This window comes from Rhizopus microsporus (assembly GCF_002708625.1).
Source record: "Rhizopus microsporus ATCC 52813 unplaced genomic scaffold scaffold_4, whole genome shotgun sequence".
In the NCBI taxonomy this organism is placed as follows: Eukaryota; Fungi; Mucoromycota; class Mucoromycetes; order Mucorales; family Rhizopodaceae; genus Rhizopus; species Rhizopus microsporus.
Genome location: NW_019671919.1, coordinates 159,657 through 184,255, shown reverse-complemented (window position 1 = coordinate 184,255; position 24,599 = coordinate 159,657). Strand labels below are relative to the sequence as shown.

At 36.5% G+C, this 24,599-nt stretch overlaps 12 protein-coding genes across 12 annotated transcripts; 7 read left to right on the top strand and 5 right to left on the bottom strand.

Moving 5' to 3' along the window:
* Nucleotides 1-5: 5 nt before the first annotated feature.
* RHIMIDRAFT_290218 (uncharacterized protein) lies at nucleotides 6-601 on the bottom strand (the record flags this gene model as incomplete). Its single annotated transcript, XM_023613717.1, has 4 exons — nucleotides 6-121; nucleotides 186-384; nucleotides 447-539; nucleotides 596-601. 4 exons carry the CDS (start codon nucleotides 599-601, stop codon nucleotides 6-8), a joined length of 414 nt encoding a protein of 137 aa, XP_023468204.1.
* A 1,038-nt stretch (nucleotides 602-1,639) lies between these two features.
* On the top strand, nucleotides 1,640-3,869 carry RHIMIDRAFT_275253 (uncharacterized protein). Its single transcript, XM_023612537.1, has 7 exons — nucleotides 1,640-1,780; nucleotides 1,846-2,111; nucleotides 2,167-2,211; nucleotides 2,269-2,351; nucleotides 2,398-2,758; nucleotides 2,808-2,861; nucleotides 2,915-3,869. The coding sequence occupies exons 1-7, from the start codon at nucleotides 1,675-1,677 to the stop codon at nucleotides 3,581-3,583; spliced, it is 1,584 nt and encodes a 527-aa protein (XP_023468203.1). The 5' UTR covers nucleotides 1,640-1,674; the 3' UTR covers nucleotides 3,584-3,869.
* Nucleotides 3,870-5,226: 1,357 nt separating this feature from the next.
* RHIMIDRAFT_275250 (uncharacterized protein) lies at nucleotides 5,227-6,015 on the top strand. The gene has a single exon (XM_023612536.1). The coding sequence runs from the start codon at nucleotides 5,324-5,326 to the stop codon at nucleotides 5,918-5,920; it is 597 nt and encodes a 198-aa protein (XP_023468202.1). The 5' UTR covers nucleotides 5,227-5,323; the 3' UTR covers nucleotides 5,921-6,015.
* Nucleotides 6,016-6,062: 47 nt separating this feature from the next.
* On the bottom strand, nucleotides 6,063-7,604 carry RHIMIDRAFT_290215 (uncharacterized protein). The gene is made up of 6 exons (XM_023613716.1): nucleotides 7,181-7,604; nucleotides 7,038-7,116; nucleotides 6,872-6,986; nucleotides 6,724-6,816; nucleotides 6,444-6,671; nucleotides 6,063-6,388 (listed from the first exon to the last, which is right to left on the bottom strand). The coding sequence occupies exons 1-6, from the start codon at nucleotides 7,419-7,421 to the stop codon at nucleotides 6,134-6,136; spliced, it is 1,011 nt and encodes a 336-aa protein (XP_023468201.1). The 5' UTR covers nucleotides 7,422-7,604; the 3' UTR covers nucleotides 6,063-6,133.
* Nucleotides 7,605-8,273: 669 nt separating this feature from the next.
* Nucleotides 8,274-9,181, top strand: RHIMIDRAFT_102167 (uncharacterized protein). Its single transcript, XM_023605127.1, has 3 exons — nucleotides 8,274-8,492; nucleotides 8,554-8,575; nucleotides 8,699-9,181. Exons 1-3 carry the CDS (start codon nucleotides 8,373-8,375, stop codon nucleotides 9,151-9,153), a joined length of 597 nt encoding a protein of 198 aa, XP_023468200.1. The 5' UTR covers nucleotides 8,274-8,372; the 3' UTR covers nucleotides 9,154-9,181.
* Nucleotides 9,182-9,208: 27 nt separating this feature from the next.
* RHIMIDRAFT_249452 (uncharacterized protein) lies at nucleotides 9,209-10,773 on the bottom strand (the record flags this gene model as incomplete). The annotated part of the gene is made up of 4 exons (XM_023610621.1): nucleotides 9,209-10,008; nucleotides 10,075-10,147; nucleotides 10,197-10,711; nucleotides 10,764-10,773. 4 exons carry the CDS (start codon nucleotides 10,771-10,773, stop codon nucleotides 9,209-9,211), a joined length of 1,398 nt encoding a protein of 465 aa, XP_023468199.1.
* Nucleotides 10,774-13,096: 2,323 nt separating this feature from the next.
* RHIMIDRAFT_311799 (uncharacterized protein) lies at nucleotides 13,097-13,600 on the bottom strand (the record flags this gene model as incomplete). The annotated part of the gene is made up of 1 exon (XM_023614759.1): nucleotides 13,097-13,600. One exon carries the CDS (start codon nucleotides 13,598-13,600, stop codon nucleotides 13,097-13,099), a length of 504 nt encoding a protein of 167 aa, XP_023468198.1.
* A 1,050-nt stretch (nucleotides 13,601-14,650) lies between these two features.
* RHIMIDRAFT_275246 (GMP synthase) lies at nucleotides 14,651-16,397 on the top strand. Its single transcript, XM_023612535.1, has one exon. It carries the CDS (start codon nucleotides 14,743-14,745, stop codon nucleotides 16,339-16,341), a length of 1,599 nt encoding a protein of 532 aa, XP_023468197.1. The 5' UTR covers nucleotides 14,651-14,742; the 3' UTR covers nucleotides 16,342-16,397.
* Nucleotides 16,398-16,506: 109 nt separating this feature from the next.
* On the top strand, nucleotides 16,507-17,019 carry RHIMIDRAFT_235262 (uncharacterized protein; the record flags this gene model as incomplete). Its single annotated transcript, XM_023608326.1, has 1 exon — nucleotides 16,507-17,019. One exon carries the CDS (start codon nucleotides 16,507-16,509, stop codon nucleotides 17,017-17,019), a length of 513 nt encoding a protein of 170 aa, XP_023468196.1.
* A 159-nt stretch (nucleotides 17,020-17,178) lies between these two features.
* Nucleotides 17,179-19,231, bottom strand: RHIMIDRAFT_235261 (Pet127-domain-containing protein; the record flags this gene model as incomplete). Its single annotated transcript, XM_023608325.1, has 10 exons — nucleotides 17,179-17,210; nucleotides 17,254-17,747; nucleotides 17,802-17,899; nucleotides 17,957-18,076; nucleotides 18,136-18,258; nucleotides 18,315-18,437; nucleotides 18,490-18,636; nucleotides 18,695-18,827; nucleotides 18,886-18,952; nucleotides 19,006-19,231. 10 exons carry the CDS (start codon nucleotides 19,229-19,231, stop codon nucleotides 17,179-17,181), a joined length of 1,563 nt encoding a protein of 520 aa, XP_023468195.1.
* A 643-nt stretch (nucleotides 19,232-19,874) lies between these two features.
* Nucleotides 19,875-21,344, top strand: RHIMIDRAFT_249448 (uncharacterized protein; the record flags this gene model as incomplete). Its single annotated transcript, XM_023610620.1, has 2 exons — nucleotides 19,875-20,350; nucleotides 20,411-21,344. The coding sequence occupies 2 exons, from the start codon at nucleotides 19,875-19,877 to the stop codon at nucleotides 21,342-21,344; spliced, it is 1,410 nt and encodes a 469-aa protein (XP_023468194.1).
* Nucleotides 21,345-21,441: 97 nt separating this feature from the next.
* On the top strand, nucleotides 21,442-23,054 carry RHIMIDRAFT_102130 (DUF544-domain-containing protein). Its single transcript, XM_023605126.1, has 8 exons — nucleotides 21,442-21,794; nucleotides 21,850-21,992; nucleotides 22,058-22,240; nucleotides 22,292-22,424; nucleotides 22,467-22,585; nucleotides 22,651-22,835; nucleotides 22,889-22,912; nucleotides 22,938-23,054. Exons 1-8 carry the CDS (start codon nucleotides 21,689-21,691, stop codon nucleotides 23,002-23,004), a joined length of 960 nt encoding a protein of 319 aa, XP_023468193.1. The 5' UTR covers nucleotides 21,442-21,688; the 3' UTR covers nucleotides 23,005-23,054.
* The last annotated feature ends 1,545 nt before the right edge of the window (nucleotides 23,055-24,599 follow it).

Here is a 24,599-nt window from a genome sequence, read left to right as displayed (position 1 = left end):
TTTTTTTAAAGCTTCATAACAAAGTCTTGAATTGACAGTGGGATTTTGATCTTTGATATTTCGAAAATAATCTTTGAGCCATTTGTGTGTTCTACACATCCATAGTAGGTTATGGCAGGACCTAAGATATGTGCATTCATAAACAAACTATGAAAAATATAATATTGATTTATGGTTTAGTATACCTATGACCTGTACAAGTAAGATGCATTTGGCATTGTACTCTTCAATTGCATGTGTACCAAACAATGATAACCGTAGCAAATCCTGATGGGTACACAATGAATCCTTCTTCTTACATTCTGCCTTCACCTCGGCGAAACCGGAAATACTCTTAAACCTTCTTTCGTAGATGACAGTGCAATCAGGAATATCATCAATGTCCTAAAAAAAGAAAATGTATGAGATAACATCATAGTTCCATGTTAACCTTTAAGTTTATTTACCCTGAATACTTCCGTAATAATATCAAATATTTCTTTTTCAATTTTGAATCGCACTTGTGAAATTCCAGCGTTTGCTGATGTAGGACATCTATCCTTATGTCAACGAAACGTTTGAATGTGCAGCGTCAAGCTAAACTTGTTTATAGAACAGACATTTTTCCATGTTCCTTGATGTAGACTATGAGCTTTATAAAGTTTCAAGAAGAAGAGATAAAAAGAAGTGCTGTTACTGTTTTATATTGTCAGTTGATCAACAAATAACCAAGGTCAATCACGTGTAATTGCATTAAAGAATATTCCATTGGAGAGGGTTAGGTTAGTTAGAGAGACTTTGGTAGCGTGAGGTTGTAAAGCGCCCGTAGCATTAGCTACTTTGTCGCGAATTTTTTCGTGCGCGTAGTATTCACCTTAATTTATAGTTATTTTACTAGAGTAGAACTTTTATTTTTTGACGTAATCCAATTATTTCTCATATTAATATGAAACGTGGTCTTGTCAATAAAATACAATTTATTTGTAAACTTTAGATCAGAATCTCTTCATAAACTACTCGAATTTCATTTGTAGGTTTTCCTCCAAGCTTCTGACTTAAGGTTCAAACGCCAGTTTTCTCAGTGACGAGTACAATATCGGAATGTTGCATTATGGACAAGCATTCCATATTACAATAACCAAGTTGTGCATGTTTTATATTATACGTATTCTCTTCATGCCACCTTGATCTGCCATTAAGTGATACAAGCCTAAACTAAATAAGCATGTAATACACCTTTTCTGGTATATTTTGTCGACGATTTTGGATCAGGGGTCGTTACTTGCGAATTCAAGTGTCGAAATGAATTTTACTAGAATTGATTGAGACTGAGAAATATGATTAACTTTGTCCGGAAAAAAATAGGCAAGGTCCGAACATTTTTTGAAAAGGTCCGCCAAGTAAAAACACTGCAGCGACAAATAAACTGTGGTGTTTCTTCTTGTACTACGCGGATCTTTATTTAGTAAGATATGTCCTTTGGGTGTGCGTTTCGCAAAAATGGCGCATTTCCTATTGTGACACAGTATACTAAATTTGGATATTTCTGAACTATTGTACAGCATCAAGTGTGACAGGCAGAACTATAGATCAATTCCTTTGTTTATAAATACGTCAATTCTATTTCTTTTCTATAATTTTTTTTTTTCTAATAAAACTATAAGATTCAGATCTATTCATGCTCATTTAGTATTTATGTCTGACACTGTTTCTGTTGTTATTGCTATCCTTGGAGGATTTATTGTTTTATACGGTTTATGTTCTTTATTTATCAAAGAAAGACTCTATTTATCTGAAGCATGTAAAAAAAACAAAAAAGAATTGTCTTTTCCTGTGTATTTATCAATTCGTCTGTATATTATATAGCCTTTGCCATTCTATGTGGCATTATCTTTGGTCCAGTCTGTGCAAAATTCATTAATGTCAGTGATTGGGGGGATGAAGACACGATCACGAAGGAGTTTTGTCGAATCGTTATCGGTATACAAGTCATGGCCGCTGGCGTTGCTTTACCAAAAGCCTATCTTCGAAAAGAACTCATCTCTCTTCTCATGCTTCTTGGTCCTGTTATGATCTACATGTGGTTAGTCAGCGGTTTGCTCGTCTGGGCTCTTATTCCGGGATTAAATTATGTACGTGTGTTTCATCCCCCCCTTTTTTTATGTATGCTTATATGTTTTTATTTAGCTTGAGGCATTAATGATTGCTGCATGTTTCACTCCTACAGATCCAGTATGTGCACACACACACAAGCATATATAAAAAAAGCTTACTTATTTCTTATTATAGGTCCTTGCTAACTCGATTGTGCAAGGTAAATTTGCGGAAAAACATGTTCCTACTCATGTACGCCACATTATTTCTTGTGAAAGGTATAAATGAAAAATTAAAAAACAAACTACTTACATCTTTTTTTAGTGGTGCTAATGACGGACTTGGTTACCCCTTCCTGTTCTTGGCTGTCTATTTGATGCAGATGGATATAGGGCCTGCTATAGGTAAATGGGCATACTGGATCATGGCTTTCAACATCCTCTTGTCCGTTGTCATTGGATTTGTTGTAGGCTATGTTGCTCGAAAGCTTCTTAAATACTGTGAACAGAAAAAGTTGATTGATAACGAGTCATTTCTCGTATACTCGGTCGCATTATCATTCTTTCTTATGGGCGTCGTTGGATTAATAGGAAGCGATGATCTCTTGGCATGTTTTATAGCCGGCAATTCTTTTACTTGGGACGACTGGTTCCGTGTAGAGACAGAAAATGCACATTTGATGGAGGCAAGTATATTCAACATGTCATTGACTTTTCATTAACAATGTGAAATAGGTTGTAGACAACTTGCTCAATCTTAGTATCTTTGCGTACATTGGCGCGACCATGGTAAGCTTTCATCGTGGGGTGTGTAACATGTGTTGACATTCCTTTTTTTGTAGCCATGGTCATCGTTCAACGACTATTCCATTCAGATCACAGTCTGGCGATTGATCGTCTTGGCCATTCTTGTCCTGTTACTTCGTCGACTTCCCATCATTATGGCTCTCTACAAGGCGATTCCAGCCATTCATACCTGGCGAGAAGCCGTATTTACCGGTTGGTTTGGTCCTATTGGTGTCGGAGCCGTGTTTTACGCAATGGTTGCTCTTGAAAGTGTGCCAGAGGATGGACCGAACGCGCATGCACGTCAAATGATTAGACCTGTTGTTTACTTTATGGTGCTTGCTTCTGTAGTCGCACACGGTGTGACGATTCCATTGTTCTACATTGGTACTTTTGCCACTCGTACACTGACAAGAACAAGTGAAGTCACCCAGATCCTTCGTATTCCCAAGATTGATAAACGAAATATCAAGATCAAGAGAACAAATTCGGATGTAGAAATTGATGTGGTAGATATCATTCCAGATAATGAAGAAGAACAATCCACTGTAGACGTTCAAGATACCCCTAAAAATGAAGCACCAAGGCACACAGCCATTACTATTCTCACACCTTCAGAGATTCCCTCTCATCAGAACCATCATCGCTCTGTCCATGATAATAATCGATCTGTTGGGACGAGTGCGACAAACTTGGAAAGAGATTATCAAAACACCACATCATAAATATGTATATTTCCCCTCTGTTATAGAAATAGCTTGTATCATAATAAAATATAGCTTGATTGTTTATTGCCATTTTTGTACAGATGACTCGGAGAAAGAGGGGGTATAATCTTAATGTCGCGTGCGCATCTATTGTCGAGATTTATAAACATTACGTAGACCAATGTTTTCCCTGAGAACATCTTTTATAAAGGGTTTTTTTATGCATCTATTACATAAACACACCAAGAAAGTCAAATGGTCAGTGCACACAGACACACATACACATTGCATACAAGTAATTGACGTATATATTGTTTAAACAAAGCTTTATTTATAATAATAAACTGAAAGAAATCTATATAAACAAGTTAATAAAAGTTTAAATTAAATAGATGAAAGAAAAGGGAAAAAAACATTATTCAGAAATTTGGGTATAGTGCGTAATTACTCTTCAGGAATCAGACTGACGTGCAAATGTCTTTTTGTTTATCATCTTTAGCTTTTTTTTTCCCCTTCCTTACTTATTTTACCTTTTTGTTTCTTTGACAAAAGAAAAGAAGAAGCAAAAAAATAATAGGGAAATGGTTTAAATTTATAATTTACAGGGGGTAAAAAAGAGACCCAGAAAAAAAAATTTATGATCTTGCGGTCACGCTGTTCCTAGACAGTTCAATAGATCTCCTCTATTCATTACAACGTTGTGTGTGGCGTTCTGGCCTTGTGTGGGATAGAAAAGGGAATCTACCAATCATCAAATTTAGTTCATTAATTATGTACAATTAAACGAACCAAATCGAATCTTTGAGAGAATCATCATTTTGTAATTATTTTTGTCCTGCAACGTCAGTGGACTGAAATTCCGGTATCGATGCAGCTTACTTGATCAGGAAACTTGTTTCTTTGTACTACAGAGACCTTTGCGCGCGCGCAGATATAAAGTTCACAATATACATTGGTGACATCAGTGGATAAGAATAAGACCCTAGCGCACGCTGTGAATTAATAGAACATATGAATTTCCTGTTTAATACAAGTAAACTTCCATCAGTCGTACAGAGTAATGGCGACATCATTTTTTTTTTTAAATGACACCTCAGCCAATGCCGCGACTAGTAGAGTAAGCGGTGCGTGTGTAACTTTATGCATTTTTTTTTTTTTTCGCTGGTATCCCTTTTTATTGAATTGTCTGCCTTTCCCCAACAAAGAGGGGAGGGGGAGCATATCAGAATTGATAGACAAATATATCAATTAATCCTTTTTCATTGTTCAGGTGAGTGGTTAGTTTTTCAACTATTTGCGCAGACAAGGACCTTTTTTTTTTTTTTTTTGCAATAGTCGTACAATGATTAACGCTTTCCTCATCTAGTTGTAATATCAGCTAGTTTTAATAACTTGTACTCCAAGAGTAGCCGAGCGGTTACAAGCACGAGCAAGCGTACTAATAGAACAGCACAATTGAGCATAAAAGATATAAAAATTGTTTAATCTAAAGTAAGAATCAAATCGGTCATGAATATAAAATAGAAAAGCCAAAAAGTGTATGATTCTCTCTTTCTTAAAATGTTACATGAAACAGAAAAAATACAAGTTAAAGAGAAGGTCAATTATCGTAGCATTGCATCATGATAAAAACTAAAAGTGGCTAAAAATCGCCGTTTTCACTTGTACAAACCAGTCTGTCCTTTTTTTCTTTCTTTCTCTTTTCTTCTATCTTTTTCTTTCTATCTTCTATCTTTTCTCTTTATTATCTCTTGAAAAATGAATCAATCTCATTCCAATGTAATGTCTATTGAGGCTATTACGTGCCCTAAATCACATCAATGCAAAAATCCAGCAGATGAACAAATTGTCCAAGAGATGACGCCGTTTGATCAGCAAGATACCTATTCTCAATTTGTCATCGCTCATCCCCAGAGTGAACTAATCCCCTGTTTTTCCGAGCCAAAGGATACATCATATTTTGGTATTACCTATCATCCACCCTCCGCCGGCTTCGAATTATCCCCAACTATGACCGATCGAAGACAGAGCAATAGCAGCAGCTGTAGTAGCAGCACAAGCACCGTTTTGAGCACACATAGTTTGAATCCAGAACCGTACAATCTACATAAACTTGGATATAAGAAATCAAAAGAAGATTCAATCAATCGAAGAAGAGAACGAAATAAACTGGCTTCAGCAAAGTATCGTGCCAAGAAACAAGTCATGACGATGACAATGCAATCTCAAATCATGCAACTAGCGAGAGAAGTAGCTTATCTTCGAGATGAATTGGAACAAGCTAAAAAGAATGAAACTGAAATGTTGTATCGATATCAGCAACTACAACAGTTTTGCAAAAGCCATCACCACTAATACCCCCTTCTTATTTCACTGAAAAAGTTCTGTTCTCTCTGTATGTGTTTATAGTTGTTCTTATTTATTCATGTCCTTGTATGTATTCATTATCCACATAAAAAAGAAAGCTGTTATACCCTTTTTTATAAAAAGTTCTCTCTTTTTTTGCTTATTTATAAAATATTGTTCTAACATTAGAAAATGTATAATTTATTATCATAAAACTCTTAATTAATTATAATAATTGCTAATAGGCTTTTCGCTCTTGTAGGATATTTCAGCAGACTTGGTGCTTGTGCCATCATCATCAATGTGAGGTTGAATCATGGGTCCATCAAACTTCATTGACTTTTCATGATGCTTGGCTTCGTCAGCATCAAATGTCATATCTGCTGTCATATGATCGTCATTGTGTGTCTTGGTTCGTCCATTGCCACTACTGGAAGATCCACTGGTGGTGACCCAGTGAACAGTAACCACGTTGACCTATATACACATACTTAGTATACAAACAAAGCACCCTTAGTTTTTTTTCAGTTACCGTCACATCTACAGTACACATGGTCAAACAGACTAATCCTCTTTGATGCCCATGAGTCAAGACGACAAGCAAGACATTCAGAAATGAAATGGACAGACACATGATGGAAGCAACCAATGTACGTCTGGCAAGCTTGTAAAGTCGAGTGACCTTCCAGTCGGTACGTGTGTTGCGACCAATGTTTGTTAAAGGTCTCATAAAGAGCCATGTCAGATAGAGATTGAAAATCTAAATCATAAACATAGTTAGATTCGTTTTCATGCAACAATGTACTCTTTACAAAATCATAAACCAAGAGTGGAATACTGGCAACATCTTGTAAACCAATCGTACAGGTTCCATCAGCCTCGAGATAAATGTTTCTAAAGCTTAACTGTATATGGTATAAAATTATTCCATTATGTCTTTTTTAAGTACATGGATTTTACCATTAATGCAAAGATAATAATGTAGGGGCAGAGCAACAGTATGTGGAAACGGTATTGGGCGGTCTTTAAGCGAGTCGTTTTGACAGCGGTTACCAAGTGAACACGTTCGATAAGCCTAACCCAATTTAGTCAATTTGTATAAAAAGGAGAGAAGTTATGATTTTACCATGCATAAGCAACAATTTTACTTCCAGCATAAAAGAAATCACAAGAAAGCATACCCAAGGTACATGAGATGATATTGTCTAAAGAGAGACAGAGAGAGAAATAGAGGGTAAATAGCATGCTACAAAAAAGAGTATTGCTTACGGTTATTAGTAGATACGACAACCACTGAAGTGACAGCAAATGCCCAAGATAACGAATAAAGAAGGATAACAAGAGCACGACCATAATTAAGTGTCTTGAACTTTTCACCATACGTCTTTGCTCCCAGAGCAACGGCCAATACGGTGATACAGGTTAACGAAGTGAGTTCAGAGGCCATCTCATAGGTATCAGGGTTCACCGGACCCAGATCAAGCGTAACATTGGGATTTGTACTATTCATTTCAAAATAAAAAAGAGAGCACAAGAGAAAAGAAAGAGATCAAGAGAAAGAGAGAGAGGGCTTTATAAAACAAACAAGATGGTATCAAAAGGGTAAGTGGAGGAAGGAGATGGTTGTCTGTCATTTTAGGGTTATCCTTTTCGTTTTGCTCCCTATGTGTACTTTTTTTTTTTTTTTTTTTTTTTTTTCAGATAACATCATGCGGATGACACAGTCTCTCCTTATTTTTATTTCTTGTTTGCCAGCTTTTTACTTGAAATTTATTTAGAGATTCAGCCACTTGTAAACTTTGTAGCGCACGCTTGTCTAATGTGCCATATGGGGTACATTGTGTACAAGGTCTGTCAGAAAAGGAGAAGAAGAGAGAGAGAGAATAGAAAAGGTTATTTTAAAGGAGTCCAAGATGCATAATAAGGTGTATTGATAGGGAGATCAATTTAGTCTTGTCTACACTTTTACTATTGTCAAAGAGTAAACTTTTGAAAAAGTTTTATGGTTTCTTTGGCCAGTAAGGTTAAGTTTAATGTTGATCAAATGATCCCCTTTCTTTTTTTTTATTAGTACTTTTTTTAACGTTATTTACTATTATTGTATTAGGTTGTAACCTTAGTGTCTTTATCCTCTTTTTCTCTCTCCCTGCTGCTGCAGATCATTGCACACTACTCTTCAATACTTTAAATTTGATTCGCTTACTTCTTGACCAATCAATCTTCCTTCTTTCCCCTTGGATTTTACCTAATGGGAGGATTGGCTTTTTTCTTTGGTCTGAAGAGGAGAAGTATGTATTTACAAATATGTTCAAATAAAAGAGTTATTTCAGAAAGATATGATTCATATTGCTACAAGAAAAAGAAGCACAATTCGTATCACGTCACGTTTTTATTAAAGGAAGAAAAGAGAAAAAAAAAAAAGGTCTGCTTGTATATTCTCCCCTTTTTTTTATATAAAATTATGCAACAAACATCAACAGAACTAGACTTTATTCACGCTTACCTTGACAGACTATCTGTAAAGTCTGTTAGATATGGTCAAGATTATTTGACGCATACTGTGCCTACTTTAAGAATCAAGGTAAGATGACACAATAAGAAAATAAGAAAAAAAGGTTTATCAACCTCTCTTTGATGATTAGAGACAACCTGTTGTTCATAAAGGTATGTATTTTAAAACATGGTTCCCGCGCGCGCGCATGTGTGTGTACATGTCTTCTCTTCTAGAACGATTAGACACATCACGAGTCAAATTTATTTTTACTTAATCTTTCCCTTTCGTTCTAGTCTCATCCGAATCAAATTCATCACCTGCAACAACAACAACAACAACAGAATCAAACGACAAGTTTCAACTGAATATCAAGGTTTTAAAGCCTTCGTTTCAGTTTAGTATTGGTGGTCTGCAGTCCAATGATACCGTGTCTCATTTGAAACAACGCATCTACCAACAACAAAGTGCATACCCTGTCAATCGTCAGCGTTTACTTGTGAAGGGTAAAGTACTAGGAGACCAAAAGACGTTGGGAGAATTAGGCTTAGAAGGAGACAGTGTTGTTCATTTGATGCTCACAGCAGCACCTGCTTCAAAGACAGGTCGATTTGGCATTTCTGCCGAAGCTGAACAAAAGATGAACAGCTCCGAGTTTTGGGAAACGATCGAAAAGACACTTGTGGATCAATTAGGGCAAGCGGATGCAACATTAGTTTTTAGTAAAGTGAAGGCTGCTCTTACGCCATAAAAGGACAAAAAAAAAGGAAAAGGGTCAGATGAAATAAACGGCTTTTTTTTTTTAATTAACCTAGTAACCATTCTACAATAAGCTGTTCTTGCTCGGCATTACAGTCATTATTACTACTATTATTATTTTTACTATTAATACTATTACAATCATCCAGAAACCACTCTTCTTCGTCTTCTATATCCGTTTGACACGCCTTGTCTATTCCTATGATTCGACGCTTGGAACGAACGATAGGAACTGGAGGAGGAACGACATAGACAAGTCCCTGTGGTAATTCATCAGAGTGCCTGTTATTTAGTAACAGTTGATCCTGTGTTTCAAGTCGTCCACCAAGGAGAGCGTGTTCGTGAAATGAAGGCGGTCTTTGTCCTGTCGAAGCACGCTTGAGGACTAAACTGGAAGGTCGTTCGATTACGTTTGTGTCTATAGTAGGCGTTTTCTGCTCTTTAGTCTTTGCCTCCTCCTCTTCTTCTCCCTCTATGATCATCGATTGCTTCGATCGCTGAGAAGGTCGTGACGCAAGACTTGAAGCGGGCGTCAGAGGAGGACTTGTGTGATAGATAGGAGTAGCAGGTGTTGGACTGACGACTTCAATTGTTTTTAAACGATGAGGTGTGAGTGAGACCTTTTTGGTCTGACCAGATCGAAACAAGTCTTCGAAATCATTTGCTAATGGAGATGAAGTAGGTGATGGCAAAGTGTTTGAAAATGACGACGACTTTTTTGAAAGGGAGAATCGGATCGAATGCTTTCTTTTATTTCCAAACAGACTGAATTGACTCTTTGATGTGGTCTTGGTTGATTGTGTATGCGTACTTTCTGTTGATTTTCTCGGCATACTTGGTTCTATATCTGCAAAAATAATAATAGCATTGTCAGTTTAGCAAAAGATGAACTATATGTTCTCTCTCTCTTTACGTGTTTCTGATTTTTCTGCTTCAAGATCTACTGTGGAAACAGATGAGGCTCTGATGTAAGACAAGAGTTTTTTCTAGCTTGAAATAATTAAAAATAACCTAAACTAAACTCATTTCCCTTACTTGTAACTGATCTTTTAATTGCATTTTTTGAAACACTAAGTTCACTTTTGAATCATTCAATAGAAACAATATCACGTCCTTGACTCGAATACACTCTGACTTGGCCTCTTCTGCTATAGAGGTCAGTAAATATTCTGCCATGTGTTCGATGATAACTGTAAGATAAACAATGATCACATCGGATGTGTTGTGGGTTCCTTTATAATCTGATAAGGCACAATGGTGTGCACAGGCAGTTCGAATCATATCCATATCTAAAGGTGTGCTCGGTTTGGCCTTGATGGTGCTGACCTCCATGTCTGCTTCTATGAGTGCATTTTTTCCAAGTGAATTTGGTAAAAGTTGCTGAATGTTTGTTTTTATCGAGTCGAGGCTGGTTGATGGACAAGTACCGATTAAAATAAACAAGAATTCGTCTATAAATGCATTGATGGCATCGAGTCCCTCGTTGGATATACGAATAGAACCCGCTTCTGCTATTATGGCATGAGCCGCTCTTTGACAGACAAAAGTGACTATGGAATTGTATTAGCTGCATTAAATTAAAATGTGTTATTCTTTCTCCACCTTTTGACATTTTTTTTATAGAATAAAAAAAAGGGGGAATACAAGAAGAGAGAGAGAGAAAGAGGAAAAAGAAAGGGAAAAAATAAAAATAAAAAACTGGGCATGGGAATAAAAGAGGGGGGCACCAGAATATTAAATGATCATAGCAAAGATTGTTTAGTAAACAAGAAGAAAGGGGGGTGAGTAGGTGGCGAGGATATTTCTTTTTTTAGTTATTTAGATTAATTGGACGAGCGATGATATAAAACAATGATACGCCGAGGTTTGAAAGGAGAAGGAAGAGGGAGAAAGAATAAGCAGGAGTTATAACGAGTCGCTTAATTGATTGCGTATACAATCTTATTTAGATGATGCTTTCATCAAGGTAAGTCAAACTACGCTACTATACTAATGCAGTAACACAGTCCATCAGTAAGGTAGCCCTTTTGCACATTGGCCAACTTGCAGATCAGCCCTGCATTTAAGCGTTATTTGGCCGCTTTTTACTCGCAATAACCTTAATCCATTTAGTCTTTAGAGCTAATTTATATTATTGCCACTATATATTTAACCGGGTGGCTATGAAGTGTAGACTATGTTAAATTATGTCTGTACTTGTCATGAATGACTGGCCTCAAGTATTAGACTATAGTAGCACGTTTATTAAATGGTGTTTTTTTTTTTGTATTTGTTTACCTCCCGCATTCCCCTGCAGAATTGTAAATTGCTATTGTCTAAGCTTCCATAATAGATTATTCTAGTATACTAAAGAATCCTTGAGCTTTTATTTGTTTACATCATTAATTGCTGATTTTGCTAGTTGTGTCTCTGCTCGCTCTTTCTGAAAGATACAAAAATTTCCTGCAAAACAGATTTCCCCTGCCATGTATACTTTATCATGCAGAGAATGTGAAGATTATGCTATCCAAATGAATTACAGATCAGGTCCACCTAACTTGAGTAATTATCAGGTCAATACAGAATGAAATTGATTAGCTACAACAGCTGATGTTAACCACACACAACAGACGTAATCGAACTCTTTCCTTGAATAACTTGACCTTTTTTTCAACCTGTAATGCTAGCCTTCTGTCACATATTCCAAAAGGAATTATATTTTCCATAGTCAAATGTATTAGATTGTTTATTACATAAGCTTGATTTTATCAAGTATAAGTAATAAAGGAGAATTTATGAATAAAACAGAAAAAAAAAGAGCAAAAGTGAAAAGATGTTATGGTATATCATAGGCTTTATTCATCGGTTAAAAAAAAGTTACCTGCATCATCTGAATTTATCAGAGCAAGCGCACAATCATCTTTTGATTTGGCGTAAAGGCATGATACTCAAGATTTAAATGATCGACACTCGCACATGATTTCTACTCTTCTATATACTACACATATGAACATCGCAATCAGTTCTATAATCAAAGATGTCACTAGAGTAAGGATGTGTACAACCAAAGTGATATGCTTTTAGTTGACAAGGCTTATCATAAATTTCATATTAGTTATTGTTTTTCTGTTGGTTTTATTAGACTTACAGCAGGGCCAACGCCAAAGGGCGGCTTTAAATTCTCAATTGACGGTTTATCTTTGTCAAAAGGCGGGTTTGATTTTACAATTGGGCTTTTTATAATTCCACAATAAATTCTAAATGAGTACTCACTTTTTTTACGAAGAAGGGAAGGATGCTATGGACTGGGAAGAATAGGTGCACCCTCATCACCTAACTACCTTAACTCGCATGAGGCTCTAGGTATTAAATAGAAAACGAAGCAAATGCGAGCATCCATAAGGTGCCAAATTTATCTAACAAAAGGGTGAACACTACGCGCATGAGGAAAACCACGAGAAGGCTAATGCTACGGGTACTTCTTCTAGGCATTATATGTGACATCATTTTACAACTGCATAATACCCAAAGTGTCTACCTAACCTAAGACTGTCCTGTAAGATATTCTTTGATAGAAAATGCAAATTTATCATAATTGTACGTGACTGATCTTAGTTCTTTGTTGATCAAATGACAGCATAAAATAAAGAAATAACAACATTTTATCTCTTCTTAAAAGATAAATTCTTATCCTGCATCAAGGAGCATAGAAAGATGTCTGTTCCTGAACAAGCTTAACGTGATGTTACACATTGAAAAGGTTTGCTGACGACACCACAGATAGTGCTTGTAACAGTAACCCTCACGTGTATTTCCTCGTGCACGTAGTGTACATCGAATTGAATGGCTCAAATTTATTAAAAAGTACCAATTAGCATTTCATCCATTAAAATAAATGTTTAGAGTGCAGCTTTGTTGTGTATAATCTCACACGTAAAGATTAGTATTAGACGTGATCAAATACGACAATATTCACGAATACATATTTTTCTTTTGCTTCGTTCTTCATTTTGTAATGCTATGGCCTCATATTGAGACACTAATAGGGCATTTATTCTTTCTTGGTATCGTAGATCATTCTTTTCATTCATCTCTTTTTTTAGTTTGAGCTTGCTGTTAAAGACCCTTCTAAATGTTCCACGGGCTTCACCATTTCTCATATATTTAACTACTCTTCTTGCATACTCCTTTAATAAGACTGATTCCATAGAATTTGTATCTGGGTGGTGATTTTCTAATTTCTTCAGATTTGACGCTATTGTTTCGAAGGCAGTGTTTGGATTTTCGTTTTCAATATTCTGCAAGAGATGATCATTCGCTATTGCCTCAATATTTCTCCAATCATTGATTGGAAGCCTCAAGACACGGCCATCGATACCTAACTTAGAGCGTAAGTCTTGCAAGGTGGTTATAGGGCCTGGTAGTTTATTTAAAGTTGGTGTTTTTGGCAATTTGGACATGCTAAAAAATATATGATAAGTGAGTATAATTGTTTGTTTCAGTGTTTTTGTTTGTCATATGTAAAATCTTTTTTGACCTGCAGTGTTTTTCTTCAATCATATGGTGGTATTATTACCATTTCTCAATATATGGACAAAGCAATTAAGATGCTGCCTTTTTTTGTTCATGTTTCATTTGCGGAAGAGCCGATATCATTTCATTTAATTAGTGACTATATGTAAGCTATTGATGATGGTATATATCTGTGGCCACCTTTTTTTTTTTTTTTGTACATATTCAACGGACCAGGGCAAATTTTGCCTTATTTGATTAAAATTCATTGAACTGTATCTCCACAAACTATTATACTTTTATTTGAGAATTAGTTGTTCATTATTTCTCTACGAAAACTGCGAATTTCAGAAGAGTTTCGAGAAAACATATTTTTCTCATATGATTTAGCAGATATATGCCTCCCTTCTTATTCTCCATAGCTCAACCCTATTGGGTAGTTTTGGAAGTCTTGAAGGATAGAGTCGAAAGAGGCAAGTTGAAGGACGTAGAAACCTTTAGCTCAAGAGTTATTGAAGGAAGCAAAAATGATCCTGTTGAGAATTTGCAGAACCTTATTCAGTATTCTATCAACTTTTCCCCTAAATGCTTAAATAAAGAACCTTTGTAATTGATTTGATCAGAAGTTGGTCAACTTATTTGTCAAAGTTTAATTTTTCATTGGTCGAACTTTGTGTGTATTTGATTGGATGTTCAGCTGATACTGTGGCGTCAGGAAACATATTCCATTGGTTACCCTCTTGCCTGCTCTTACCATTGCCCTTATTTTACTCTTAAAAATAACGATCATAATACAATACATAGAAAGAATAAATGTAACAAATTGATCTATTTATCATAAAGCAAGGAATTTTCTCTTCTTGAACTTTTTTTTATGAACGATCCGAGCATCATTCATGTTGAGCTTGATGTGAGATGGATGACCTTTATAATAGTCACAAGAAGTGAGTCACAAGCAAATTTTTTAATTTCCAAATCTTCATATAAAAACCCAAACTGTTTGTTTTAATCAAATTTTGGGTGGTTATCTTTCACTACCCCGTTTCCCCTTTTTCTTTTTATAATAAATTCTTCTTTATAAAGACTCAAAATGGTCGTTGCAGAAATGAATGAGGCATTTGACACTATCCTTATCTTGGATTTTGGCTCACAAACTTCTCACTTGATTGCTCGTCGTGTTCGTGAATTTGGCATCTATTGTGAACTCTTACCCTGTACTCAAAAGATGTCTGAACTTCACTTCAAGCCCAAGGGTATTATCTTGTCTGGCTCTCCTTACTCTGTCTATGATACCGATGCTCCCCGTGTAGACCCTGCCGTCTTTGATGCCGGTGTACCCGTCTTGGGTATCTGTTACGGTCTTCAGGAAATGACCAACTTGATGGGCGGTAAGGTCGAAGCCTGTGATCATCGTGAATATGGTTATGCCAAGTTATCCATTCACCAATTCCCTGAACATTCTCATGCTGACAAGCTCTTCAAGGGTATTGCCAACGACGTTCAAGTCTGGATGTCTCACGGCGATCAAGTCACTCAAGCTGCTGAAAACTTTTTAGTCATTGGTACCACTGCCACTGCTCCTTTTGCTGCTGTCGCTCACAAGGAAAAACCATTCTACGGTATTCAATTGCACCCTGAGCTTTCTCACACAGCCTGCGGTAAGGATATCCTTCATAACTTTGTTTTGGATATTTGTCAAGCCTCAGCCTCATGGACCATGGAGTCATTTGTTGACAAAGAAATCGAACGTATTCGTCAAATCGTCGGTCCCACCGGTCGAGTCATCGGTGCTGTCTCCGGTGGTGTCGATTCTACTGTGGCCGCCAAATTGATGCACGAAGCCATCGGTGATAGATTCCACGCTATCTTGGTAGACAACGGTGTCATGCGTTTGAACGAATGTGAGAATGTGAAGAAGATGCTTGTTGACCATTTGGGTATCAACCTCAAGATTGCTGACGCCAGCGACCTCTTTTTGGATCGCCTCAAGGGTGTGACTGACCCTGAAAAGAAGAGAAAGATCATTGGTAACACATTCATTGAAGTCTTTGAAGCCGAAGCAGCATTGATCGATAAGGAATGTGGTGGACAAATTGAATACTTGCTCCAAGGTACACTTTACCCAGACGTCATTGAATCCATTTCCTTCAAGGGCCCCAGTGCCACCATCAAGACCCATCACAACGTCGGTGGTCTTTTGGAAGACATGAAGCTCAAGCTGATCGAACCTCTTCGTGAATTGTTCAAGGATGAAGTGCGTGAACTCGGAAGAATCTTGGGCCTTGATGATGACTTGGTCTGGCGCCATCCTTTCCCTGGCCCAGGTATTGCCATTCGTGTCCTCGGTGAAGTCACTCGTGAACAAGTTGAAATCGCTCGTTTGGCCGATCACATCTATATTGAAGAAATCAAAAAGAACGGCTTCTATCGTCAAATCTCTCAAGCCTATGCTGCCCTCTTACCTATCAAGGCTGTTGGTGTCATGGGTGATAAGCGTACTTATGAACAAGTCATTGCTTTGAGAGCCGTAGAGACAACTGATTTCATGTCTGCCGACGTCAAGACAGGTGCCGAATGGTTCCAATGCCTCAAGCGTATCTCTTCTAGAATTATTAATGAAGTCAAGGGTGTTAACCGTGTTGTATATGATATTAGCTCTAAGCCTCCTGCTACCATTGAATGGGAGTAGATTAGTATATTAATAAAAATAATCATGCATTTTTCATATTTTTAATATTAGAATTAACAAAATTGATCTTTTTTTTTTTTTTTTTTCTTTTTTCTTAAAATGATAAAACTATGTCTATTGTTGGGATTATTAATTCTAACTTGTAGCTTATGTTGGCGTACTTATATGCGCAAACTGTATAGACTGAAAGACTATAGCAATTTGCGCATTATTCATAACGTAGATTGGAATCACTGTTTTGTGCAAGCGTATGATAACGAAGCTAATTTGAAAACAATCAATGAAAGGATGACAAACTATATCTATAAAAGAAAAGACAAGGCGACCGAATCATTTATCAAAAGACAAAAGGCAAAGCAGAAGGTGCAGCAGATTGTTGACAGTACAGCATCGTCCTTGCCAGACGTTGCCTATGATAAGAAATTGAAGCTTGAACATCAGCTATCTTCAATCGCTCTATCCATCTTGTCCACGAAGGAAGAGCTTGTAGCATTAAGAGCGAAAATTGAAGAAGTGAGACATCAGGCAGAACAGGAAATCCGCTCAGGAACAGCAAACCAATCTGTTACGAGTACTACTGCATTCAAGGAACAAGAGTCACTGAAAAAGTTTCGACAAGTATATAAGCACATTTATCAAATAAACAAGGCTATTGATTTAGCTAGTTTGTCAGTTTAAATCACAAAAAGAATGATATTTATTCACTGTATTTTTCTTTTTCTTTCTGATCCACTTCTTCTTGTTCTATCTTGCTTTCATTTTTTTGCTCTACTTTTTCTTGTTTTATTTTACCTTGTTTTTCTTTTTGTTTTAATTCCTCTTGTAAGCCTTTGATGCTCATCTCTTCCAATCGAGTGAGCAGAATAGATCTATTTTCAGATGTCATCGATGCAACACTAGCCTGCTTCTTACGCATCTGTTCAAACGTACGCCCAATCCCTTCTTGCTCGTTCACATTCACTTCATCAAACTTATACTGAGTACGCCACATATCTTTATGTGGATCTTCAAAGGTTAAAGGACCATGAATTCGTTTTCCATTGACAAATGAGGTTACTTCGAGTTTATATTCTGTTATTTCCTCATAAGGTTTCATAGCGTACTCTGGGTCGTCCTCTTTCCCCGGCGGCACTTTCTCGACATAGATATACATCTTTGCTATATCTTTGCCTGGCACGGTGTTGAATGATATCCTAAGGGTGCTCTCTGGGTATTTTTGGGTAGCAGTGTCTAAAACAGTTTGAAGGAGCGTAAGTGAGTTATTAAACACTTGGTCACCGATCTTTCTCGATCCGAAGAGTCGTAAATCCATTTCGCTTCGGGAGATGTATTGAAAGCCAAATATTTTTCTTGTATTGTGGTATGCAACCAAGATGCCGTCCATGTGACCAATGCGTACCTGGAAACTAAGTGTATGTGTGAGTAACAATATGTGTTTTGGATGGTAGTTGTTATCTTACGAGTATTTAAGAAAGGCAGATCTGATCATGTCATAGTATTCTCTTTCGTACGATTCATAATATCCTCTATATCTGTTTATTCTATAGCCTACATATTTCTACATGTGATTCATGAATGAGAGGGAGAAAGCGCTATTTGCTTGTTATAATCATACCTCATAGTTTTTCACATCCAGTCTAACAGGAATCGCAGCTCTTGTTTTAAGATCAAACGTTTTTCTTTTAAGACTGGGATGATAGCAATCTAATTGAGATCTTAGTAGGAATTTACCCGCCTATCACAACATCAAAATAAAGATGGTGAGTGTCACCCATATTACCCCAATTCACTTACATGTCCATAAGCGTATGATTCTGGCCTATTTCTTTCTTCTTCAACATTTATATCTTGATTATCTTTCAAGTATTTCTCAAACTCATTAGGTTCAAGTGTTAATACCTTTTCTAATGATTTTCCCTTTTGAAAGACACATGGGTTAATCTTATAAAGATATACATGCATTATTAATGTACCATCACAGACAAAATAGTCTCATCTCCATCCATTGCTTTATCTGCATCTATTGCATAAACTCCATCTTTCCATCTCAGATAGATTGTTGCTGCTACTTGTGTTCCTCTGGTAAACTTGGTAGACTAGTGGTGATATTAATAGATTGTTTTTAATTATTTGTATGCATCGTTTTACCTTGTCTTGAAAGACACTTGACAGCCCAGTAATATTGATCCGCTTAAAATTAGACATGGCAAAATAAAATTGAGACAGGGTAGCAGAGACGGATGAGGTTGATCCAATGTAGCGTTTATGATATTTCCTTGCCATTTCTATTAAGTTCTATTTTTGTAAATCATCATGAGATCTCTAAATGGGTTCTTTATAACTTTTTGCTTACATTATCTTTTGACGATGTGATATATGGAGGAAGCGCATCAAAGTTGATGTTGGCAGGCTGTGTGATAAATTCAAGATAGGGTGTAAAATTATACTTGTGGGTTACTGGATCTTTTAGATAGTGCACTCCACGCCTATATGCTCCATAAGACAATGTAATTGTTTGTTTATATATTTATATATCTCTTTTACCTAAATAATACTTTATCCAAACCATGAGCTAACGTAGCGATCTCTACTTCTTTAGGTGGAGCAAGTGCTGAAAGAAAATATGAGCAAAAAAAAAATGATTATGTGTATATTTTGCTTTACCTTTGTATTTTATATGGTCAATCTTCTTCCAGCCTTCTTCTCGAAGTTTTTGTAGTTTTTCTGACAGTCTAGATCTAGGCTTTTTTCGACCTATGACATGGATCTCGGTCACAGTTTGACCATTATCTATCACCTTCTTTAAAGTTTGTTTTGGTATTGTTGTTGTCAAAAGCCTCTTTGCTGTGAAGCATAATGTCCAATGAGTACCCGTTGAAAGTAAGAACATGATTGAAAAGACGATCGCTGTCAGGTTAAGAGACAAATAGTATTTGTGACTTGTTTGTGACAATGCCCCTTTGTTCTCTTTTTGTTGGCATAACGTAGAATTTACATATGCATACACATATTCTTTTTCTTTCATTTTATTCAGCATTAGTACTTTTAAGATGCTTTTAAGTGTGATACAGCATACGGCCGAACTTCTTGAGGAAAGTGTATCCTTTATATTTAAAACTCGGGTCAATAGGCTGTCAGTTGAGATAAAAGAAAGAGAGAGAAGGACAGAAAAAGGCCCAATTGCCCATGAGCTCTCAAAGGATGATCCATCGAAAGAAGAGTAGCGACTCTTTATATTTCTCCTATTCACCATTCTATGAATAATTGGTAAATAACCCAAAACTAAAACGTCTTGTCACAGTCATATGGCTGGTTTTGTTATGCATCTTTTCAACAGTATACACTGATTAGTAATATGCTTACAAGAGGGAGTACGTGGGCCATAAGTTAAGATTTATCACAAGTTTATTAACAAGATAAACAAACCTTTTGTACTTTATGCCTCTAAACTAACTTTATTCTGCAAAAAAGGAAAAGGCCTCATTTTTCAAGTTCAGCATCGTTGTATTTTTCTCTTTTCATTAACAAAACCAATGGCAACTAATCAAGAAATGCTAGATCGCATTAGCCAACTTTCTATGGCTATTCAACAAAAGCGAATGTCACAGCAAACAGGGCAACAACAACAACAGTCATACAGACCATATGCTAGGCCACCCAATGTATATAGACCTACCTATCCTGCTACATACCGTCCAACATATAGACCCAATCTATACCGCCCACCACCCAATTACAGTAGCTATAGACCACCAGCGACAACAACAACCTATCCTGCTAGATCTACAACAGCTACACCACAAAGCCAACATCGTCAGTTGATCAATCAACACAATAATACCATTGTTAAATCAGTTGATCCGACCACAGGAAGACAACAAGTATCCGTAAACGGTGTCGAGTTTATCGTCAAGGGTAAAAAACTTGTCAGAAAGGATGTACTTGATAAGACGCCAACGTCTACTGCAATCAATGCACCCAAATATCTCGTTCGAAAGATTATCAAGAGGTAAACTAGCCCTTTTTCATATAAATGTATTTACATTTATTCATTTATTTTTTGCAAAAGGCCAAAGGGAGTCAAAAATAGTAAAAACAAAGTATTTATTCGAGGATTAGAAGGCTATGTTCGTCAAGGACCAAAGGCGTTGGTGTTGAAAACAAGTCAACCAAAGAAGAAACGGTACTGTGGATTCTATACACGCTACGGTAAATGTCCTAATGCGGATCGTTGTCAATTCGTGCACGATCCATCTCACCGCGCAATCTGTCCACGATTTCTTCAAGGCAAGTGTCAGAAACAAGTGTGTCGACTGTCGCATCAACCCAATGAACATATCATGCCACACTGCGTTCATTTCCAAAAGGGGGCTTGTAAGAATGATCCTTGTATCTATCCTCATGTACGTGTCAACCCTCAAGCGCCTGTGTGTAAGGCGTTTGCGATGGAAGGGTACTGCCCTCGAGGATTACAGTGTGAGGAAAAACATATTCATGTCTGTCCAGAGTTTGCAGAAACAGGCAAGTGCTCGAATGCTAACTGTCGATTACCTCATGTGGCTAGGAAACACGGTAAAGGAATCATCAGGTTGAGTAGCTGGGTAAGTCCACACTATGCGCACGCTCAGAAGCAGATCAAGGTAGAAAAAGACAAGGCCATTGTTCATGGAGCAAGGTCCCTTCGTTCTTCTTATCCTGTAGAACAACAACAACAACCAGAAGTATCAAGAGAAAAGGAAGAGGAAGAAGGATTTGTGCGGTTATTTGATGACAGTGAAGAGGATGATGGATGGAGTCAGTATCAAAGAGATGATCTAGATGAGAATCAGAGTCATTTCTTACGCTTTAAAGAAGAAGAAGAGGAGGAAGACGAAGATGAAGAAGTAGTAGAAGAAGAAGAAGAGGAAGATAAGGATGATGAGAGTGATATGGAAGAGGTATATGAAGAGATGACAGATGGAGAAGAAGAGAGAAATGGAGAAGAGAATCTACAACCAGTTTAATTATGTATAAGAGATTTTATAAATAAACAATATACCTTGCACCTCGATTTTAATAGGTCACCATCGAGATAAGGCTCCCTGAGCAAGCACACACGAAGCAGTCTTACATAATATCTGGGTGTGCCTTAAAAAGATCAAAAGCATTACATTAGTCCTTCTTTTGAAAGCAAGTGAACAATATATGTATGTAGCATGGACGACACACCAAAGTAGTTGATGCAAGAGTATTATATATGTAAATATCTCTCTTCAAATTGTGTATATTATCTCCCTATGATCTCCCCTATCAAAGTACGTCGCGCGCAAAATAAATACTCTGTTTTTCTTTCTTTTTCTTTTACGTCATGTCAAGTTCATCTAATTTAGAAAATTCTCGTAATCAACTAGATGAGTACTATGTAAAGACGATTGAGTGGAAAGAAGAAAAGAGATGTGTTATAACACAAAACGGTAAATCGCTATAAAATAATAAAGAGTTCATTACTAAGGCTATGTATTTGTATAGAAAACGGGCCTTGCCCTTTAGTAGCAATATGCAACGTACTGTTCTTACGAGGAGATTTGAAAATAGAACCAGAAGATAGGGAAGTAGTATCATTTGAATATTTAGTAGAAAGACTAGGTGATTACTTGCTAAATCACATCAACGTAAAGCACAAACGCATAGATGATTGCATTATACAAAAGAAAAAGAGATAACATTTTAAACTCAGGAAGGGGAGACGGAAGAAAGGCATCAACTTGAGGCGGCATTGAATATTATTCCCAAGTTGAAAACTGGGTTAGATATAAACATTCTGTTCGACTCTATTCATGGATTTGAGGCTACACCAGAACTTTCGATGTTTGAACTATTCAATGTTGACTTGGTTCATGGATGGCTCGTAGATCCACAAGTAACAATAAAAAGACACGAAATGATTTGAAGTAGTTATATATGTATATAGGATAGGGAAACATATAAAGTAATTGTTGAACACTGCAAAAATTATAACCAAGCAGTTGAGTGCATTGTCCAAGGCAACGAATTGAGCTCAAAGAATCCGTTAACACAACAAGAAGAAGAAAAATTACACCAAGGTTTGATCTTGATTCTACATGTAACATCTAATCATTCGTTAGCTTTTATTGTCAATGAATTCTTAAGAGATACTGCCACTCAATTAACTTATTATGGTCTGGAGCTTTTATTAGCTGCTATACCTGAGGATAGCTTATGTGTATTATTTAGAAATAATCATGTAGGTTTGAAAGAGAGAAAGAAAAAAAGAAAAAGAAAAGGATTCAATGAGTAATCCAATTGTAGTTTTCTACAATTTATAGACACTCTGAGCATGGACTACTTATGTTAGTCACAGACTCTGGGTTCATTAAAGAAGAGTCAGTTGTCTGGGAAAGCTTGGGAGATACTGATCAAGGATCATCACAATTCTTTAATGGGTTATTTAATCGACCTGCCTTACCAAGAGAACATGAGGATATAGACTTGGAGTAAGAAAGAAGAATGGTATATTAAATAGGGAAATCTCAATTTGCTGTCATAGTCACGCTATTGCCATGTCACTTCAGCATCAGGAAAGACAACAACAGCAGCATCAGGAAAGACAACAACAGCAGCATCAGGAGAGACAGCAGCAGCAACGACAACAACAAGAGATGAAAGCAGTAAATGATAATGTAGAAAACAAGAGAAAGAGGAAGAGTCAGTGTGTTATATCCTAAAAAGACACAATCTCCAAGATTGATGTATTTGCCCAAGTTACCAGGAGTTTTTGTATGCCAAATCAAATAAATTAATTGGACAGCTGAGATAATTAGTTGCTTTAATTTCCATTTGTTCAGGAACGATGCTTGATGCACTCCTAGATGCATGTGTGCCAATTTGTGATCGACACAAGACCTCACTTTTACACAAAGCTGCAGCGTTTGGTACATAGAAATAAATCCCTCTCAAATTTCGTACACTGACCTCAGCATAGCCTGCCGCAGGATATCTTTATTGTTCAGTTCTTCTTGTTAATATAGATGAAAATGTAGATATTCATCGCTCTTTAGCAAACGCTGTGGTAGATTAATTGAAGAAAGCATACATTAGAAACAATATGCCTTGATTTCTACGCGTCTTTTCTTTTTTCATATTGAGTTTTGTCTTTACATAGATAATGGCCGGTCTACATTAAATACCTTATTGTAGGACGACTATCTTTATTGATCTAATTAAAAATAATAATAAATTTATGTCATTGCTTTCATAATCTGTTCTTTTTGCTTTGCTGCATTCATAATGTCATACTTTTTTGATATTATCTACCTTTTACTGCAGTAATAAAAAGCCCAGGCTTGTTGGTCTTCACTTGAACACTCCATGCTACTGAGATTTTTTATATGGCATGGTTTTGTTAATAGTGCGCTTCGTAATTAAACGAATAATAAAGTAAATTTACCCAATGGTCTCAATCACTTTAGAGTTGGTTTTCTTGAATGATGAGATGCATCTTCCAAATATCCCAATGGTAGACCATATTTTCATCAAGCATATCAATATAAATACTAACTTTAGAGCAGTATAGCTTGAGTATTGAGTGGACTTTTTTTTTTTTAAAAAAAAAGCTTACAGTTCTCTTTTTAAGGATAAAGGAATGTTATCAAAGGGTTGTAGAGGGCAGTAAACAACTACAAGAACGATGGATTAACTATATGCCGAAAGAAATGCAAATTAGATTATCGTAAGATACTTTCTTTGAAGCATATGTTTGAGACAAAATAGGAGAAAAACCCTTGATGAATATGTTACAAATTTACAATCAGTCCCTCATTGACCAGCTTGAGAAAAAATAAATGGAAAGTTGGGGTTGGCAGTTGCATTGCAGTTAAAAAAAAGCCATATTTGAACAAGAATCGTACGAGCAGTGCGTCTTGCATTTTTTTTTTATAGAAAATAGACTAGTAGGAAAACCAAAAAGGCTTTGTCTATATGGCTCTCCCTCTCTTGTTTACTAATAAGCCCCATCATGGAACATGTGTATAAGATGCTTTTTCTATCTTTTTATTGCCATAAATCCAGCAATACGACAGCCGTTTTATGCTGCTCCCTTTCTCTTTCCCTCGTCTGAAACCATATTGACTTGACCTTTTTCAATAATTACTCACAGTCAAATTGAATAGACCTTCTCCTTGCATTCATCTACTCCAATTACACCTTATGTTTTACAAATACCATTCAATACTTGTTTGCATAGTCACATGCTGTCCTTG

What these genes read in the sequence shown, in the direction of transcription:
- RHIMIDRAFT_275253 (XM_023612537.1), top strand. Translation starts at nt 1,675, where the DNA reads ATGTCTGACACTGTTTCTGTTGTTATTGCTATCCTTGGAGGATTTATT. An exon ending in ACTCTATTTATCTGAAGCAT is followed by an intron (nt 1,781 to 1,845) that starts GTAAAAAAAACA and finishes TATATTATATAG; the next exon opens with CCTTTGCCATTCTATGTGGC. An exon ending in CGTACATTGGCGCGACCATG is followed by an intron (nt 2,862 to 2,914) that starts GTAAGCTTTCAT and finishes CTTTTTTTGTAG; the next exon opens with CCATGGTCATCGTTCAACGA.
- RHIMIDRAFT_275250 (XM_023612536.1), top strand. Translation starts at nt 5,324, where the DNA reads ATGAATCAATCTCATTCCAATGTAATGTCTATTGAGGCTATTACGTGC.
- RHIMIDRAFT_290215 (XM_023613716.1), bottom strand. Translation starts at nt 7,421, where the DNA reads ATGAATAGTACAAATCCCAATGTTACGCTTGATCTGGGTCCGGTGAAC. An exon ending in TGTCGTATCTACTAATAACC is followed by an intron (nt 7,117 to 7,180) that starts GTAAGCAATACT and finishes GTCTCTCTTTAG; the next exon opens with ACAATATCATCTCATGTACC. An exon ending in TTATTATCTTTGCATTAATG is followed by an intron (nt 6,817 to 6,871) that starts GTAAAATCCATG and finishes TACCATATACAG; the next exon opens with TTAAGCTTTAGAAACATTTA.
- RHIMIDRAFT_102167 (XM_023605127.1), top strand. Translation starts at nt 8,373, where the DNA reads ATGCAACAAACATCAACAGAACTAGACTTTATTCACGCTTACCTTGAC. An exon ending in TGCCTACTTTAAGAATCAAG is followed by an intron (nt 8,493 to 8,553) that starts GTAAGATGACAC and finishes TTTGATGATTAG; the next exon opens with AGACAACCTGTTGTTCATAA. An exon ending in ACAACCTGTTGTTCATAAAG is followed by an intron (nt 8,576 to 8,698) that starts GTATGTATTTTA and finishes CTTTCGTTCTAG; the next exon opens with TCTCATCCGAATCAAATTCA.
- RHIMIDRAFT_275246 (XM_023612535.1), top strand. Translation starts at nt 14,743, where the DNA reads ATGGTCGTTGCAGAAATGAATGAGGCATTTGACACTATCCTTATCTTG.
- RHIMIDRAFT_102130 (XM_023605126.1), top strand. Translation starts at nt 21,689, where the DNA reads ATGTCAAGTTCATCTAATTTAGAAAATTCTCGTAATCAACTAGATGAG. An exon ending in ATGTGTTATAACACAAAACG is followed by an intron (nt 21,795 to 21,849) that starts GTAAATCGCTAT and finishes GTATTTGTATAG; the next exon opens with AAAACGGGCCTTGCCCTTTA. An exon ending in GCTATTGCCATGTCACTTCA is followed by an intron (nt 22,913 to 22,937) that starts GCATCAGGAAAG and finishes CAACAACAGCAG; the next exon opens with CATCAGGAAAGACAACAACA.